General features: G+C 37.9%; 1 protein-coding gene across 1 annotated transcript in view; it reads left to right on the top strand.

The window, feature by feature from the left end:
• The first annotated feature begins 2,113 nt into the window (after positions 1-2,113).
• LOC133995307 (synaptic vesicle glycoprotein 2C-like) overlaps positions 2,114-18,359 on the top strand; it is a 38,240-nt gene continuing 21,994 nt past the window's right edge. Inside the window, 2 exon segments of the mRNA XM_062434648.1 lie at positions 2,114-2,702; positions 14,970-15,150. Of these exon segments, the coding sequence (XP_062290632.1) occupies positions 2,114-2,702; positions 14,970-15,150 (770 nt within the window).

Below are 18,359 nucleotides of genomic sequence, written 5' to 3'. Positions count from 1 at the left end.
AGCTTTCTGCTTCAACAACTTGTTTTACAGTAAATGTTGTCTACGGGTGAGAGTGAGATGTCACCGTTCCACTGACGCATTTTTATCACCTTTTGTTACGGCACTGCAGTCAAAGACCATGAAAGTGCAGTGGTGGCAGAGGTTGAAGGGGGGGGGGGGGGGGGGGGGGGGGGTCATCGTGACTTTTATTTTTTCTCCACACTGCTGCTGCTGCTGTCTGTTCCTGCTCAATCAGGAGACTTTACTCAACCTGGGAAGTCGTCAGTGTCAGTGATGTGCAGCTGCTTACGCTCTGGTGTTGTCCTTGTCAAACAATGCCAAGTGATAACAAAAAAAACCTCTTTTGTCTTATTGAATGAAGCACTCACTGCTGTCCACACACCGGACCAAGGTGTTTCATCTCCTCCCAGAGGGTCCATGAGTAGACCCAACGCTGTGAAGTCATCAGCACGCTAAATAATTGGTGAATAGAGCACATCAGTGGACTGAGTACAAATGTGTGTAATGTTCTGGGTGCAACAGTCCTGCCTGGAAATGATCCAGAAATACTTCAAGGGCACAAGTTGTAATTAAAAGAAACTCTGTTGTTGCGAGTTTGCAAGCTTGGCTGACTTTTCTTGTTTTATTTTAATTACTTCATCATTTGGCTTGTTTTAAGTAGCTGCTTCTTTTCTACGTGACTTAAAACTAAGTGCACATAGTTCAGCTGGACTATGAATGAGGTTTTTTTTTAACATTGGACCCACTTTCCATTAACCCTTACATACTGTTCATGGTCAAATTTGACCCATTTTTACTTCTGAGAGCTGTGAAAATACTTTTTTCCATTAGCCTGGAATATGATGACCTCCCCTAATGTGAACCACAATATACAAAGAACTTTTTAACAGCAGTTTTGTAGTGTGTTCGACCCATATTTATCCAAAATTTTAAAAATGATCATTCAAAAATGTTCATTCTTCACATTTAATATAATTATAGTTTTATGTAACATTGGACCGTTGTATAGATTGTTTTATATAGTTTTTTTTCATAAAAACAAAACAAAAAAACTATTTTTGCTCTCTGAAAACTTCATTAAGGATTCATTATGTTTATCTGTGACTGATGAGGTGTTTATGATTGATGATTTATGATTCAGAAGTTTGTTACAGAGACTTATTATGCAGAACTACTGTGACGGCTCAGAATATGAACAGTATGTGAGGGTTAACGTTTCATTAGTGTTACTTTTAAAAGTCAAGGAGTGCACTTTGCAACTGATCTTACCTTTATGAAGCTTATAACATTCAGTTTATCAGACTCTCAATCAACTGTTTTTGGAGGCTGTAGCTTGTGCTTCTTATGAATTACATGGCATAATATTCATAGGTGTCTTTAAAGTTTTCTGCACACCTGTTTATGTCAAGTTGTTACCTTTTGAAGATAATCAAACATATTTGTAGTATTGCTCAAAACTGTCACATTTGTGGATATAGATGTTTTTTTATATTACAGTTTAAATTTCAAACACTGAAATCATCAAGTAGTTTTCACTCTAAAAATACCCAATGACTTTGCACAATTTCTTCCCAGTGATTCATTTTCTTTTGTCATTACCCCCTCAAAGCCTGACTACAGGATCTGTGACTCCAGTAAAACAAAGCATAAAAATTCAATGGAAGTTTTTTGTGTCTCTGTGTCAAAATGTTCTTTTTGCAGTTTCTTCTAGTGAGCCAAGAAATACTGCAGTCAAGTCTTTTTGACAGACAGCTTTTAATTAAGCTAAACTTGCTTTTCTCTCTCTCTCTGTCCCCACAGGCTGACGGTCTCTTCTACTGAGCTCTGACAGGGCTGAGGAGCTTCCCAATTTGAGATCAACTGTCTCCATTTCAGCACTGTCTGTCTGGCTGCTCCCATCCAATGGAATTAGACATCATTACTTAATCATTAGTGTCCTGGCAGCTGACTGACCTTCCTGCACTTGGCTGTTTGAACCAAAACTGCCTTAAGTCTCGCTTTGTCTAGGAATAGAAAGAATCAAAAAGGTAGCTTAAATCTGCTTGACCCCGTTAAACAAGCTTCATAGAGTCGAATTAAAAGACATTTAGTGCCAGCTTATCTATTTGCCACGATGGATGAAACGCATAACAACAGGACTTCCTTGGCAAAAGGTGCCAAGGACATCGCTAAAGAAGCCAAGAGGCAAGCTGCCAAAAATTTCAACAAAGCTGTCGATCGTGCCACAGATGAATACTCGTCGCATCGCAGCTACAATCGATTCCAGAATGAGGATGAAGAGGAGAACAACTACAACTCTTACGCTGACAATAACCCAGCCAACGACGACGACGGGGCCTCCAGCGACGCCACGGAGGGCCACGATGATGAAGACGAGATCTACGAGGGGGAGTACCAAGGCGTGCCTGCCTGTAACGACGGGAAGCTGAAGGACGGGAATGTGGCTCTGGGCCAGCCGGTGTCTGACAGCCTAAAGAGCCAAAAGGAGCTTGAGAATGAGAGACAGGCAGATGAGGAGGAGCTGGCCCAACAGTACGAGCTGATCATGCAGGAGTGCGGCCACGGGAGATTCCAGTGGCAGCTGTTCTTTGTACTCGGGTTGGCGCTCATGTCAGACGGCGTGGAGGTGTTCGTGGTCGGATTCGTCCTGCCGAGCGCTGAGACGGACATGTGTGTCCCCAACTCTGGTGCCGGATGGCTTGGTAAGGACTTACAGTGGAAATCCCCTTCTTTTCAAATCAATTTCACAGTGTTAAGATGAGAAAATAAGCACATTCACGTTGTTTTGTCACTGGATGTCATTATAATAACTTTATTTAGTATCCAAACTCAGGGAATCATATTTATGGAGGTGGGATAAAATACAGACGCCCAACTTCTTACCGTGTTGCAGTAATACAGAAGTGTACTTGAAGGTGTGTCAGGACACCATGACATCACTGTTGGGTGTGGTTACAGGTGCAACACCAAACCCAAACACACCCATCAATGATGCTCGGTGCATTCAGATGTGACTTTATAAACTCTTGGCACTTTAAGCCATGGCAGCAAGCCTTTAAAATGACTGTTAAATTACTCTTTAGTGGCCTTGAAAACCAATTTTCTGAATCAGCTTCTTACTCTGAAAGAACATTACAGGTTTTTCACATTTTTTATCATTGAGTTTTTCAGTAGTTTGAACTGGGCAATGCTCATTTTAAGAAACATGGTGTCGTATTTCCTTGCACCAATTTAGATTTGAACAGCATTTTGAATTAACAAGACTTAACACATGATGTTTTCCTGCACTCAGCTCAGAAACAATGATGTCATGTCTCTGTTTTTTAGTCTAGTAGTGTGGTAATGTACTAAAAATGATGATGAAACACTAGAATCATAAATTTTGCAATGTTTTTATTGGCCGACCGATCTGTCTGGTCAAACAAAGGTGAACTTAGAGTCAGATTGTATATTGATTTACTGAGTGAGAGTTTAAAACACTTTACTTCATGCTCTGAATCTGTATGTGCAACGGCTGAGATGTGAGTTCATAGTGTGCTGATTTTGGAAAGGTACAGGGTGCCGTTTGCAGTTCATCTGGCACTGCTGGCAAAACTCATGAATTCACCTGAAAGTCAACCCCTCTGTCACGTAAAGGAAGTCTGATTGATGGGCCAGTGACAAATAAGGGTTGGCAAGATGAACAATTCAAAAAAATATACTAAAAATAGTTTTAAATGCAGCATCAGGTTTGTTGTTTTATGTCATTTGAAATGACATTTGCACCATTCTTTTTAACCAAAAGTAAGACTGAATGTTCCTGAAAATGTCAAATGGTGTAACCACAAAAGAATGATAAATATTAAATATTTCATCCACCTACAGTATATTTAAGTGGACTAATAATGACTTCATTTAAAAAAAACCTGAAATAGTTCCTGATCTCCATGATTCCCCAGATGAAATGTAATATTTAGAACAATTGTATTCCATTACCTTTATTTAATATAAACAATTATAATGTAAGATCATGCCAAACTAGCTGATATGGTGTTTTATTGAGAATTTAGTGTTTTTAAAGCAAGTTTAAATAGTTTTTATGGTTACACCACTTAGACATTTTTACCATAATCCTCTAATATATTCTCTCAAAATGGATTAAAAGCAGAAAATGTTATGCTGGGTCCACAAAAGAAGAATGTCTGCAAGTTATGTATATGTTTATTTTCACATTTTAACCCCTTTAAATTTGACTAAACCACATAGACACAAAAACACCTCGTTATTGACCCTGATGCATTTAGATGGAAGTAAAACACATAAAGTCTACAGACTCCTACTCACGACCTGCTAATGACTTGTGTTGTTTACGACCTGTCTTGTCTTGCATGGAGTAGTAGTGGGTGACTTTTTTTAAAACCATAATCTCATTGCTTTAGGAGCTGCCAGTGCGTTGTCATGGCACCAGGTATTTGGATACATGAGTGGGAGGTGTGTTGAGCGAGATAGATCTCTCCCACACCAGGAAAAAAAGTGTGTGTGTGTGTGTGCTGCCCCCCCCCCCCCCCCCCCCCCCCCCCAATATACTCTATGTTCAGTGTTAAAGGAGGAGTATTACTCACTTATCGTTCCCATACACAGATTAAAAGAAAACAACCTTTTTCATAATGTGATTGTGTGGTTGTAAAAAGCATAAAGAGAACACTAAGAATTATTATTCACCCAGATTTCACCCGTATACTCTGACTCATCTCTCAGTAGGAGACGGGGAGGGAGAGAATAGAAAGAATGAGTCATTTTTTACCAACTCCCCAACGCACACCATGTAAATAAAAGATGTGTGTGTGCACTTGCTCCCTTGTGCATAGAAATAAACCTGATGATACTGATTGGTGTTTTTCATCGTAGTTTTCTCTGTGACGGTCAGTGACTCTTAAAGTGGTCAGTAAATGCCTCTTAAATGGACATCTGGCCGGAGACTAAGAAACAAGAGTGAGGAATAATAGAATAGAGAAAAAATAACACAGATATCATCCGGTGCAGTCAAATTTGGTTACAGCACAATCTTGAGCTTGAACTACTCTGCATTAATGTTTGGAGCATTAAGAGGCTTATTATTGCACATATAATGAATGCATAATTCATTCATATTAGGCGCTCTGCAGATGTATTGCTAATCATTTAGATACAGTGCATGTGCACAGATACCTTAAAACACATGCATCCTGACTGAGTATTTAAAGTAGTAGACTGGTACATAAGATTCATTATAGCTGGATCATAAGACATACATTAATTGTGTTGTGCTGGTGATTCAATGGATTATTTGGAGGACATTGTGAGTATTTTAGGTGAGTGTCAGTCACATATGGCACAAGAGCAGAAGTCATTGCAGTAGCTTCTGAAAATAGCTAAGTATCGACTGGTTTCGGCAGGTTTACCTTTCCATTGTGGCTACACTGGGGCCACTCGGCTCTCTGTGGTGTGCAGCCGTCAGTCAAGTGACTATACTGGGAAGACTCTTCACTTTTTTTTGCATTGTGTCAGAAAGTAGTGACACGTCGTCCATCTTTACATAAAGTCTATGGCTATGTTGCTTCGATACATAGGAGTTTGGATTTTCAAATATAGGCTATTGAGCTTTTTTTAATTATGAAGTGTCTCACATCTTCCAGTGCACACTAACAGGATGTGCACTGGAAGTTAAAGATGCTTTTACATTATCTTAACAAAATATTAAGCTGTACAACACATGACACACATAACTTAATATCCCCTCCCCCTCTTATATATTGCATCGGTGCACCACCATAAATGTTCACGATGAAAAAGTTTAATAATTTCTAGCATCTTTGCACTGGTAAAAATCTGATTTATTTTTATATAATTATTAGAAGGGGCCTTTATTATTTAGAAATGTGGCCAATAATTTGATATTTCGATTGATTCCTCCCCACTAAACTGTGTCTCAAACAGCTAAGTGGTGGAACTCCCACTCACAGTTTTCTTTATAATCACCATATTGTAAAGTGTAAATTATTTACAGTACATCCATTCACAGTTTTTCGTTAGTGAACTGGAAAATGAGTTTATTCTTCCTCATAAACGGTGACTAATCACCTTTTATTAACCAGCATATAAGAAGATTATAAGTTAAACAACCTTAATAGCCACCAAAACATGATTCCCTGGTTAATTAAGCATTGCTGTTATAGCAAGACTGTTAGCTATACAGAATAAAATGCACCAATAGCTTCATTATTGCACCATACTGCACAATTTTAAAAAGGAGCTGAAGTGCTGAAAATGCCCTTTTCAATTGTATGATTCATCTCAATTTCCTCTAAAAGAACTTGTTCATTTTTATGCATTATTAGCATTTCTCTCCCTATTCTACTCCAAATTCTAGGTCCCCCCTCCCTCCTTTAGTATGAAATAAAAGGTGAGATGCCATCCAGATTTGGGATGTTCCAGTTCTTTTCCCCCTTCCCTTTCCTCTTGTCTGTCCTCTCTGTTACCCTCCTGCTGTAATCCCTCTCTTACACTCTCTGTGTCTCATAGCCATGCAGGCGATCTGAAGATATGGGCTGGAGTTAATCTCTGCAGCATTGTGCTTCACTGCAGTTTAGCCATGGTAGACTGGCTCACGTACCTCCCCAGAGAAAGAGAAAGAGAGGGAGAGGGGGAGAGGGAGAGAGGGAGAGCGCTGCTTCCACACACCTCCTGTCGAACGCCCTCCCCTCTCCTCTCACTCTCTCTCCCACCACATATGGCGTTCATTTGTCTGCGGGTGTTTTCCTGCACCACACAGCTAGAATTTTGAAGACGTTCACAGTAAAATGTGTGCTTGCTCAGGTGAAGCCGTGCTGCAGGTGTAGCGCAGAGTGAAGACCTCAAGGTGGAGCTTTGCGTAAGTGATGCCAGCCTGTGATTAAAAAAACATCATTGAGTGCAGAAGTAAGCAGCGATAAACAGGCTAACTAATTTAATAATCCAACATTTCCTACAATCTCTTTAGTACCAGTTAACTTCTCTCTCCCATCCCATCAGCCGTTCACTGTCCAAGGAAAGACGTCACGATTCAGTGTACAGTCTCACTAAAACCTGCATGATTCAGCTGTTGAGTGTTTCAAGGAGCAACATCTGCTCCTCGTTCATTATCAGAATGAGCAACGTGAACAAAAGGAGCAGGCTGATCGTGGTGAATCAAAACTTTTTCAACTTGAAGTCAGAGAGTCAGACGAACCTCACCAGCCCCGACCTCAAAATCCAAGATGGACTGTCTGACTTCTATCTGCAGACATGTTGCTACGTGTGTTTGTATGAGCAAAATACAGCAAAACAGCATTTTTTATCAACTGGTTTTCTGACCTCTAAACTGGAACGATAAAAACTGGGATGTGACGTCATTCCCAGCTCTGACTTCCGAGGTAAATGGAACGCAACATAATAACCAATCAGATGTGCAGTTGTTTCCAATGTGAGTCTTCATAAACTAACATTAGCATTAGGATTACACTTTTTTATCCTTCTTAACTCAAATACAAACTTCTCTAATGCATCCGTACATGTTTCGAGACGAAATCTGATCCAAAAATGAGCTAATCTGTAGAAATTAGTTTTGAGAAGCTATTTAAAGAAGTTACTGAACCCGCAAGCCTTATTTCCTCAAGCGAAAGCGCGATCCTCTCTAGATTTCAACCTCGACAGAATATCCCAAAAATGAATAATATGTCCACTTTAACCTGGATGAAGCTCTACCTGATTCTTATTTTCAGGCTGTGTGCACATATTAGACGACTTTTTTACTTGATCTGAATATATTATGTTAACTATAATAACTTGTTCTTACAGTATAGTGAGGACATCAGATGAGCTAGAAGTGCTGAGTGTATTGAGTGAACACCTGCTGATTTGTTTGGTGTTGATGTAATTAATACCAGAGGAATGCGCTGTGCTCCCAGGAGGAGGGGGGGGGGGGGTCTACTTTCTCCTCACTCCCCGCCCCCACTGTCTCATCCCCTGCTGTAACCCACCTGTCAATCACACTCCCTCCTACGGGAATCCCCTCATTTGTTGAAATCCTCAAGCTCTCACATAATGTCCTCAATTTTCCCACAGAGGAAATTAGCTGCTTGATTCTGCTGACTGCTGTCTGTCTGCCTGCGTTCTCTCCTCTCTCCTCTCATCCTCTCATCCTCTCATCCATGCCAAGACATGGCACGGCTGCGAGCAGAGAGAAGAAAAAAAAAAAAACAGAGCAGAAAGGTGTCAAGGGAGAATTACACTTACATGTAAGAGCTTATTAATATATTTCTTTCTTTTAAAAAGCAGCATGCGTGGAGACTGCCGGAAACAATTTGAGAGTTAGCTGAAATAATCCCTGCGGATGCAGAGAAAAGCTGCACAGTGTACCGTTAAAAAAGAGCGTAGACACTGTCTGCTGGGAGCTTTTGCTTAAAATAAAGATTACCAATATGAGTCAGGTGGGCTCAGTACAACTTCACTGTGATTGAATAAGTCATAGTTTATAACCGCACTGTTTCTGCTGGATAGATTTAGGTGTTTCAAGGCTTTTGTTATTTGAATTGTGAATAACACTTTTTCTGAGGGAACAGTTGGCAGCAGAGACGTACTGTATATCTGGAAGAGAACCTTTAACCCTTACATACTGTTTAGGGTCAAATTTGACTCATTTTTACATGTGAGAGCTGTAAAAACACCCTATACACATTTCTGCTAGATGGACTTTCTCTAATGTGACCCAAAGTCTACAGAAATGGAAATAAAATGCATCATTTTGCAGCTGATACACATTTTATATAAGCAAATGTACACATTTGGCCTGTGTGAATGTCTTTTTTCCCATAAGATTAATCAAACATTGACTAATGGGGAGTTTATGAATGTGAATTAGTGTACAGACTTATTATGAGTCAGAATATGAACGATATGTAAGAGTTAATAAACAGTGTGTTACATGCCGGCTATACAGGAGGTGTTAATACAGCTGCTTTACCAATGAAACCTGATGCAAAGTGGCTTTTTAGGCTTTAAAGCCACTTGTCCTCTGTTTTACACACATGCAGTGATTTTTTTTATTGGGATCTCGGGGTTTCCATAATGTGCGTGACCACAAAGCTGTACTGTGGCTGAGTGCAACGCGTGCAGACACTGATGAAGGACTGAAGCTGCTGCTGACGTGCTGCTTTCACTGCAGAGCCGTGTGCACATAATGTCCCGAATGTCCATCAGTTAGAGCTGAAAAAGACAAAAATGTATTATATCATCATTGTTAAAAGACTTGTGTGCAAAGTCTAAAGTGATGTAGTGAAGAGGAGACTTTTACTGTTTATGCTTTATTAGAATAAAAAAGCATATATCTTACAACATTTAACTTAGATTTAGTTGTCTGATATTACTCAAGCTTATAAATGACATATCAGTGTGAGGTTGATGGCAGGTTTTGTTTCCTATGTTTGGTGGTAGACATTAGGTATTCAGTTGATAGTGTGTTTCCCTGTATGAGGCTAAAGACTTAAACACATCTATTGTCTTTATGTTCCGCTGCTTTTAACCAAACAACTCTAATTTACATAAAAGTGCTGCAATCTGGAGGCAAGTGGAGGTTTTAAGGTCTGACCTGAGTTTGAACCCCTGCAGGAAATCACAAACCCAATCTCGGAAAGAATCATACTGCGTCTCGGATGTCCTATCACCACAACCACCACCACCACCACCAGCACCACCCTCCCCCTTTATTACACATATAAACCCTGTGTGAAGGGAGCCATAAAACAAATGAGAGGGTGTTACTAGATATAGCATCTTCCTGGGTATATGTGTTCAGATGCATTGTTTATATGCAGCTACACACGATCAAAAAGATGTTGCAGAATGCAGAGGTTTTGATATTCGGTTTGATATTCGTGAGCATGACTTAGTGTTGCTTGTTCTTTATATCCTGCTGCCTATAGGAGAGCTTTCTCCGCAGCGTTAGTGCATAGATAGATCCCGCGGCTGTCACCTGTAATGAATCACTAGCTCTCAGCATCATGTCTGCGCAGCTTGATAAGACCCTCTACTTTCAGCGTATCTGTCCCGTCACCTCAAACACAGCGAGGGAGAGATATAAAGAAAGAGAAGAGAAGGTTTCTTTGCCTCTGTCAGCGTTCTTTATTTCCAGCGCTGACTTGTCAAACAATCGCATCTCAGCCTCCAAAGCACATTAGCATTTTCATTAGCACATAGAGAGTAAAGTGGATTGTTTACTGGCCTGACAACCCCCACTTTACTCCACCCCACCCTGCTCCACCCCTCTCCACCTCCCTTTTCTTTATGCTGCATATTGGTGGCGACAGGAAGAGAAATGACCCCGACTTCCTGCGGACAAGCCCGCAGTATGAGACGAATGCCCGGACTGTAAAAGCAGGGCTGCGAGGTCAACTACTGCTCTGCTTCCTCACAGTCACTTTGACAAATATGCGTCACCACACACACTCATTTCATTAAGACAGAAATAAACTGGAGTCAAATCTCACACATTCTGCAAGAGATATTTGCTTTACACACAGCAGTCACTAAAGATATAACAGGCAAATGAAATGCAAACACATCTCTAAAGCAAATTTGAACCACATTATTGGTTTTTTCTATTGCTATTGCAGCTGATAATCCTTTTAAATGTGAGTCAAAAGTGTCATTTAACATAGTACAAAAATGTTAGTTATCAGCCTGCAGTGAACTGTGTAGCTCATCTAAACCCAGAAATGTTGAACAGTGTAATCTGTTACAGTTACTGAGAAAAATATGTAATTAAATAATGTAATTACATCTAAATTCAGACCTTTAAGATTTTGCTCAGGAGGATTTTTCCTCATTTTTTAATATTTAACATGTTACTGAATACATATATTGCTGTTTTTAATTCTTTGAGATCAATGTTTTTTTTATATTTAGTAAATAAATCATGACGTGGGTTTATTTGGAGCACACATGGGCTTAAATGATGTCACAGTACCAATTAAACCCACTTTATTCATCAAATATCTTTATTTTATATTCCAAAATCTACATGAACTAATGAATACATTTTCAAATGAGAGATAAATGTTGCTTTATAAGAAATGATCTCCCATATAAATCATGTCAGTATCCATGAAAAACAGCTGAACTTAGATTTTGGTGCTTAATGGGAACACTTACCCTAACAGCTGGAAACATGTTACACTACTTTTATTAAGTAATTGAAATAGTTACATTACTTATTTCATTTTAAGTAGGGTAACTAGTAATCTGTATAAGTATTACATTTCCAAAATAACCTTCCCAACCCTGATCATAATCCACTATATAAATATTTAGACTTGATTTTGAGGTAGGAAAGTTAGCCACCTCTCTTCTCGACTAAGCCTGAGATGAGAGCCTTGTTGCTATGGTAACAATATGTTAGAAAATAGGTCAAAAGACACAAAGACACAGGTATATGTATTCTTTTTGCACCTTCAGTCGCTGGATTTTCTCATTTCCAGATGCTTCTTTTGATTTATTTGGATTCTTGCATCATATTCTTAAAGCCTCTCTGAACATCTATCATCTATCATTATCATCATTATGCTGTGTCTCTTCTCAGTTTTCTTCTCCCATACTTGGTGTCGCTTCAGATTTATGTTAAGTTGATAAAAACGACAAAATAACTAATTTTTTCCCCAGCAGCAGACATCAGCAGGTGTAAAATGTTACAATCTTCTGCTGCTTAGTGTCTCTGGTGCATCTGCCATTTTTTTTTATAAGTGTCTTATTTCAACCATATTGCCATTACCCGACAGGCTAAGTCTGTTTTACATTAGTCAACAGCTACATTTATTGGTCTACAGTAAGTCTGACTTAAAGTTAAATTTAAGTCAAAGGTCTATTTGTATGCAACTGGCACCAGCTCTGCTATTTATATAGACTCACTTTTTTATGTGACCTCTCAGTGTTTTGTCGATAGCCGAGAAATAACACAACCAATTACAGTCTGACTTCTGTTACTCCACTGATGCACTTGGAAAGAACCACTTAATGCTTTAGATGATGTTGTCTAAGACTATTGCAGTAGTAAACCATGATACCTGTAATGTAATAGCCAAACTAACGAAGATGTGTAACAGATAATATGGTGCAGGGGCGAATCTATGAGTTGACAAAATTTTGGGGGCTAAGCTTAGAGCACACACAGCCAGGGCCAATTTTTTTTGGATGGTTTTCATGGACAGAATTTAATTTTACTGCATTGTATGACTACTGCAAGTATTAGTAGTAGGAGCAGTGATTTATTTCAGTCCTTATGAACTATTTTCCAAAAATAATGCACATAAAAATAAATAAATACCAATAAGGCATTAAATCAAAAGGAAAAACAAACTACATTTCACTCAGTAACATGTTTTCAGAAGTTTCACTCTTAATCACAGTTGGTGACAAATCGAAGTGCCTTCAACTTTGCTAGCTCCTGATATGTTGTAATATCTTTCATTAATATATTTATTGCCTCTCTTAGTATGTACACAATGTCTTTGCTACTATGCACTGCATCAGCGTTATTGTGTAGAGATGCAGATGTTTGAAGCCACTTTTAAATTCACTTTTAAACAACTTTTAAATCTAATGAGATCATTACCTATTAAAAAGGAGCGTTTTTAAGATTTTCAGAGTAGTTGCACCCAAGCAAATTATCATGCATGTGCTACCAACTAATGGTGAACTACAGCGTTGCCAATTTAGCAACATTTAACCCTGACATACTGTTCAGGATCAAATTTGACCCATTTTTACATTTGACAGCTGTAAAAACACCATATACACATTTCTTTTTGCAAGTCTTCTCCTAATGTTACCCACAATATTTTCATTTTTGTGCAGCTGATACACATTTTTTATATATGCAAATGCGCAACTTTGACCTGTGTTTATTTAAAAAAAAATCAAGAATCAGCATTCAAACATGCTGCTGTATTCTTCATATTCTATAAAATGTTCTCTTGGACCATAAACTAGTGATGGTAAATGTCTTTTTTTTAAACAGAAGGAATCAAACATTTATTAATGACTGACAGGGAATTTATGAATGTAACTTCATGTAGACATTAATTATGAGTCAGAATATGAACAGTATGTAAGGGTTAATAGTACTGATTTATTTTCAGCGACTATAGCAACAAATCTAGTAACTTTCTCTGCTGACTTTAGCTCATCTTCCTTGTAGAGAGTTGATAATATTCCTCGGTGAATTTGCTCTCATCCTCGCTCATTACCTGAATTGATTATGTTCAGTATGTGGATGAGAGCAGCAGCAAATTCAGCCGACCAATCATCAGCCAGACAATAACGAGAATGAGCTGTGAATGTGTTCACCAGCACTAACGACCAGTTTATAATCTCCAAACAATGATTTAATTGACAACAGACAATTTTTCACACAATACAGGATTACTTACTAGAGTTTATTGCAGTGAAATTATGAAGCGTTACACTAGATAGCTACATATTGATGAGATGATAGCAACTATAATAATAATAGCTAATGATGAAGCTAATTAAAGTCAATCAAGTTTAGTTTGACTTTACTTTTGTACATCCAACACTATCATCACACAGATGCAGTTGGCTTCTAACATCATCTACCAACATCTAATAACTTTTCCAGCAAGTTTGAGCTACTTTCCATGAGAAAATAGTTGGTGACACTTTGCAGCAGTGGGTGTCGACTCAAGTACAAAAGACCACTTGACCTCATTTAGCTGTGATCATGTTTGAGGTCAAAGGTTCAACAGACTTATACTTACGTCTACATGGAAATGCTTTTACTTCATTTGAGAGCTTAATTACAAATTTAAAGAATGTAGAAAACCAAAAAAATGCTCCATATGGATCTAAATAAATCTGTCTACCGATATCTATATTTTGAACAAGGGGTTGTTTTAACCCTTTCATGCATGAATTATGATAACCTCCGTCAGGATTTTTTTCCTAAGTGTTTTTATTTCTCTTTAGGCATGACACAATATTTGAACTTCATTTTTCCCCATTAAATTACATTACGATAACATAAATCAACTGATTTACAACCAATAAAAGTTACTGCAGATAAAGTGGTAGTGTATGGGATGATGCACTAGTGTCCACTGTGGTGGCTGAAGTGCAACTGCATCATCAAAATCCATCATAATGCCTATATGACAGCTTTTGAAGAGCTTGAAAGGGTTAAACGGGCACCACTGCAGACATGTTTCAGCAGTTCATCCTCGACAAAATGGGAAAAGACTTCAACACATGAACTCTTGAATTTAAATAGAGTTTTAATATTAGTTTATCTCAGATACAGCACATCTGTATCAGTATATTATATGTCATCTAATAGATAATACATTGCAGTACAGAAAAAACAAAGATTTTTTAGGTTATTTCAAAACAGCCCTCTTTACATACTTTGTCCATAAAAGAGCTTTTTCATTTTTCAACTTTAATATCACATTAACAACCAAATCTAAAGAATATTTGTCAAAAATGGTTACAAAATCATTTTCAGCCAATATGTTAGTGTCTGACGGTTTAAAACTCAAAAGTTGGTACCAATATTTGCTTAAAAATCCAGTTTTGATCAAACTCTGAACAAATAGTAAGTCAGTTTGGTGCAGCGAGTCCAGCTGTCTGGTTCTCTGACTTTACCTGCCAGAGGGACTACAGATGTAATACATCTTTAAATCTACTATTTTATTCTTCTTTTTATTAACGTGCTCTGTCCTGATCAAATAAATAAACGTTCTTTGTAATTTGAATGCTGTGTTTATGGGAGTATACAACTGAAACTGAGTAATGTGTTTTTTATTTACTCAGCAGTTTCTCTCTCAACAAACATTTGAGTCCAGATGGTTGTGATTATTTACAACTTTTACTGCCTCCATCCCTCTCTCTCTCTCCTCTCCTCCCTCCCCTCTCTCTTTCTCCAGGTAGCATCGTGTATCTGGGGATGATGTTCGGAGCGTTTTTTTGGGGCGGCCTGTCAGACAAGGTGGGCCGTAAACAGTGCCTGCTGATAGCCATGTCTGTCAATGGCTTCTTCGCCTTCCTCTCCTCATTCGTCCAAGGATACAGCATGTTCCTCCTCTGCCGCATGGTGTCTGGCTTCGGGTGAGTTTACTCTCCTCTTCTGTTGAATATTCTCCTATTTAATATCCCTTCCTTCTCCGTGTGGTTGAGAGACTGAAGCCCCTCAGAGGACTTTCCCCCCTTCTCTGGTCTGATCTGTCCTCCCGCCGGTTCCTCTGCCATCTCCCCTCCTCTAAAGTCAAAGCACATGACAAGAGGTTATTCTAACTGCCTAGCTCTCGCTCCATCCTCATCCCCTGAGTTGGGGGTGGATGTTGGGGAAGGGTGGCGGTGTTGAACAAAGCAAAACAGAAACGTTTGCAGAAATGAGCCGAGCCCCAGTAAATGAACATCTGTGCATTTTAGTGCTGCTGTGGTCTGCTTGGCTGCCCACATCCTTGGGAAATGACACGCTCTCCCATCTCAGTGGTCTGACATCCCTTCTCATACAAAGGTCACACTGAGTGCAAATGTCAAGCTTCTGAGGCAAATATATTGTAAATCATACGCAGTGTTGGGGAGTAACTGGTTACATTTAGTTTTATAAGAAAATAAATGTAACTGTAATCTGTTAGTTACTTATGAAAATGTTGATGATGACAAAAAGGAGGTTACATCTGAAGTCAGACCTTTGAGATTTTGCTCAGGAGGGTTTTTTCCTCATTTTAAAATATTTTACATGTTACCGAATACATATATTGCTGTTTTAAATTCTTTGAAATCTTTTTTTTTTTTTAAATATTTACTAAATAAATCATGACCTGGGCTTATTTGGAGCACACATGGGCTTAAATGGTGTCACAATACCATTTAAGCTCATGCCAGACTTTTGACTCTTTTCATCAAATATCTTTATTTTATATTCCAAAATCTACATGAACTAATGAATACATTTTCAAATGAGAGATAAATGTTGCTTTATAAGAAAAGATCTCCCTTATAAATAATGTCAGTATCCATGAAAAACAGCTGGACTTAGATTCTGGTGCTTAATGGGACAGCTGAAAACATTAGAAAATTAGAAAAGTCATCAAATGTAATAAGTTACATTACTTTTGATTAAGTTATTGAAATAGTTACATTACTTTTAATAATTAATTTAATATTTTAAATAGAGTAACTAGTAATCTGTAACCTATTATATTTCCAAAGTAACCTTCACAACCCTGATTATATGACTTTATGTTGTTTATTTTTTATTTTGTCCTTAAATAACACTTCTGTTTTTGATAAATACATTTTATTATTAATATTATTATTATTAGTAGAAGTAGTATTACATGTTGTTTGTGGTGAGTACTGGTCCTCTAATTCAAAGCTGCATTGTTGGGTTCCTCAGGCTACATGCAGCATCTAGAACAACATCCCCCTTTATGCTGATGATACCCAAATTGATTTTACCTGCGACCGCAACAATTTTTATCGTTCCCATTTAAACTGCCTTGAGGATGTCCAAAAATGTATAGCTGGTAATGTTTTACAATTAAATCCTAAAAAAAACTGAGATCCTTTTAATGAGTGCTGATAAACTTACTTCTTACTCCCATCATCATCATCATCATCATCATCATCATCATCATCATCATCATCATCATCGTCATCATCGTCATCATCACTAAGCAGCGTTGAAATCTCTGTCTTGTAACTTCATATCAATTCAAATTTACATCCCTGTTTCTACCAGCTTAACTATACAGAAACTATCTGGAAACTGATATTCATACGTTCATCTCAGTATGCTGTGAGCTCACTTTTCTCTTTCTGTAGGAAAACTACACTTTTTATACTACAATTCATACTAAATGCATCTGCTGGTATTATTAACAGGTGTCAAAAAAGCACATTTTAGCATCTTTGCAGGGGTTGCCAGTTAGTTTTAAGACTTAGTACTTTTAAAGCTCAGGTGGGGCTGGACACAAGCTATATCTCAAACCTTTTAACTTTTATTATACATGCCTGGCTCGTTCCCCAAATGCAGCTCTTCTGGCTGATCCACGCTGAAAAACAAAGGAGACAGAGCCTTTTAAATCACCTCTTAAAGCACATTTTTACATATTGGCCTTTCTGTTTTCTTTTACCACATCCTGCTAAACTTTTATTTTTTATCTACTGTAATTTTTTACAGTTTCTTTACTTTTCTGAAGATGTGTTTTGTCTTTATTCTCTTATACTTTTACTTGTTTTTCTTTATCTGACAAGAATTTAGGTTAGCTCTATATATAAAGTTTATCACCATGATTAATTAATTGTGGGACACAGTTTTTTAGCAGTCATTTTTTAATGGGACCAGTGGTGATGATTGAAGATGATGTAAGTCTATGATGAGCCTCAGATTACAGTAATGAGACCAAAATGTGAATTAAAGACAGATTGGGTCATTTAAGTGATTGGTCGAAAGAGGAAAAGCAAGAAAATGTTATTAAGTGTGTGTGTGTGTGTGTGTGTGTGTGTGTGTGTGTGTGTGTGTGTGTGTGTGTGTGTGTGTGTGTGTGTGTGTGTGTGTGTGTGTGTTTGTGGACAACCATTATAGCTCAGGTCTGGCTATTAAACTCAATTTAATCAACCTGTTCTGGCTATACGATTGCCTCATTTGCACTTAGCTCACTTGTGTAAGCAACCAGTGAGCCATTGTATCTTAGTTTTTTTTTTAAAACAACCTACTTTTATTGATTTGCTTTAAATTTTTAATTAGCAGGTTTAGCTTTTATTTTCATCACTTAATTATCCATCTGTATGTAGATGCAGATTTATGTTAAGAGGTAAAAGAGATGTATGATTGCACTTACCCTTTTGGGAAAATGTAGCATTGTGGAAAACATCCTGCACCAACTGATCAATAAAGTCTGGAGCTGTGGTTGTATTTGTAACACTTTAACAGATATCTAAGGGGAGTGTCTAGTGTAGAGTGGGAGAAATATGTTCCTGCTGCTTTAACTAGATTCTGCCTGTCTCATTAAGATTTCTTTACCTCATTAACTTTGCCACCATGAGCTGTCTCTACAAATAGAAAAAGGACAAGTGCTAGTTTGTCAAATCATACAGATTAGACGTCTAAATGAAAAAGTATGTTATACTTTAATTTTCTTTTTTTATGTAGGTGTGCGTTAAAAGGATGTTCATTTAAAAAACTGGAATTAAGGACAACTCATTGTAAATATATGGTAAAATACTCATTCTGAGCATATATTTACTTATTTCATCGGAACTATTTTTCTTTCCTAAAGTAAAATCATTCTGAAATGAAGTGCAAG

The sequence above is a fragment of the Scomber scombrus genome, chromosome 15 (genome assembly GCF_963691925.1).
Source record: "Scomber scombrus chromosome 15, fScoSco1.1, whole genome shotgun sequence".
Taxonomy (NCBI): domain Eukaryota; kingdom Metazoa; phylum Chordata; class Actinopteri; order Scombriformes; family Scombridae; genus Scomber; species Scomber scombrus.
Note: the sequence above shows the minus strand (reverse complement) of the source record. Positions and strands in the feature narration are given on the sequence as shown.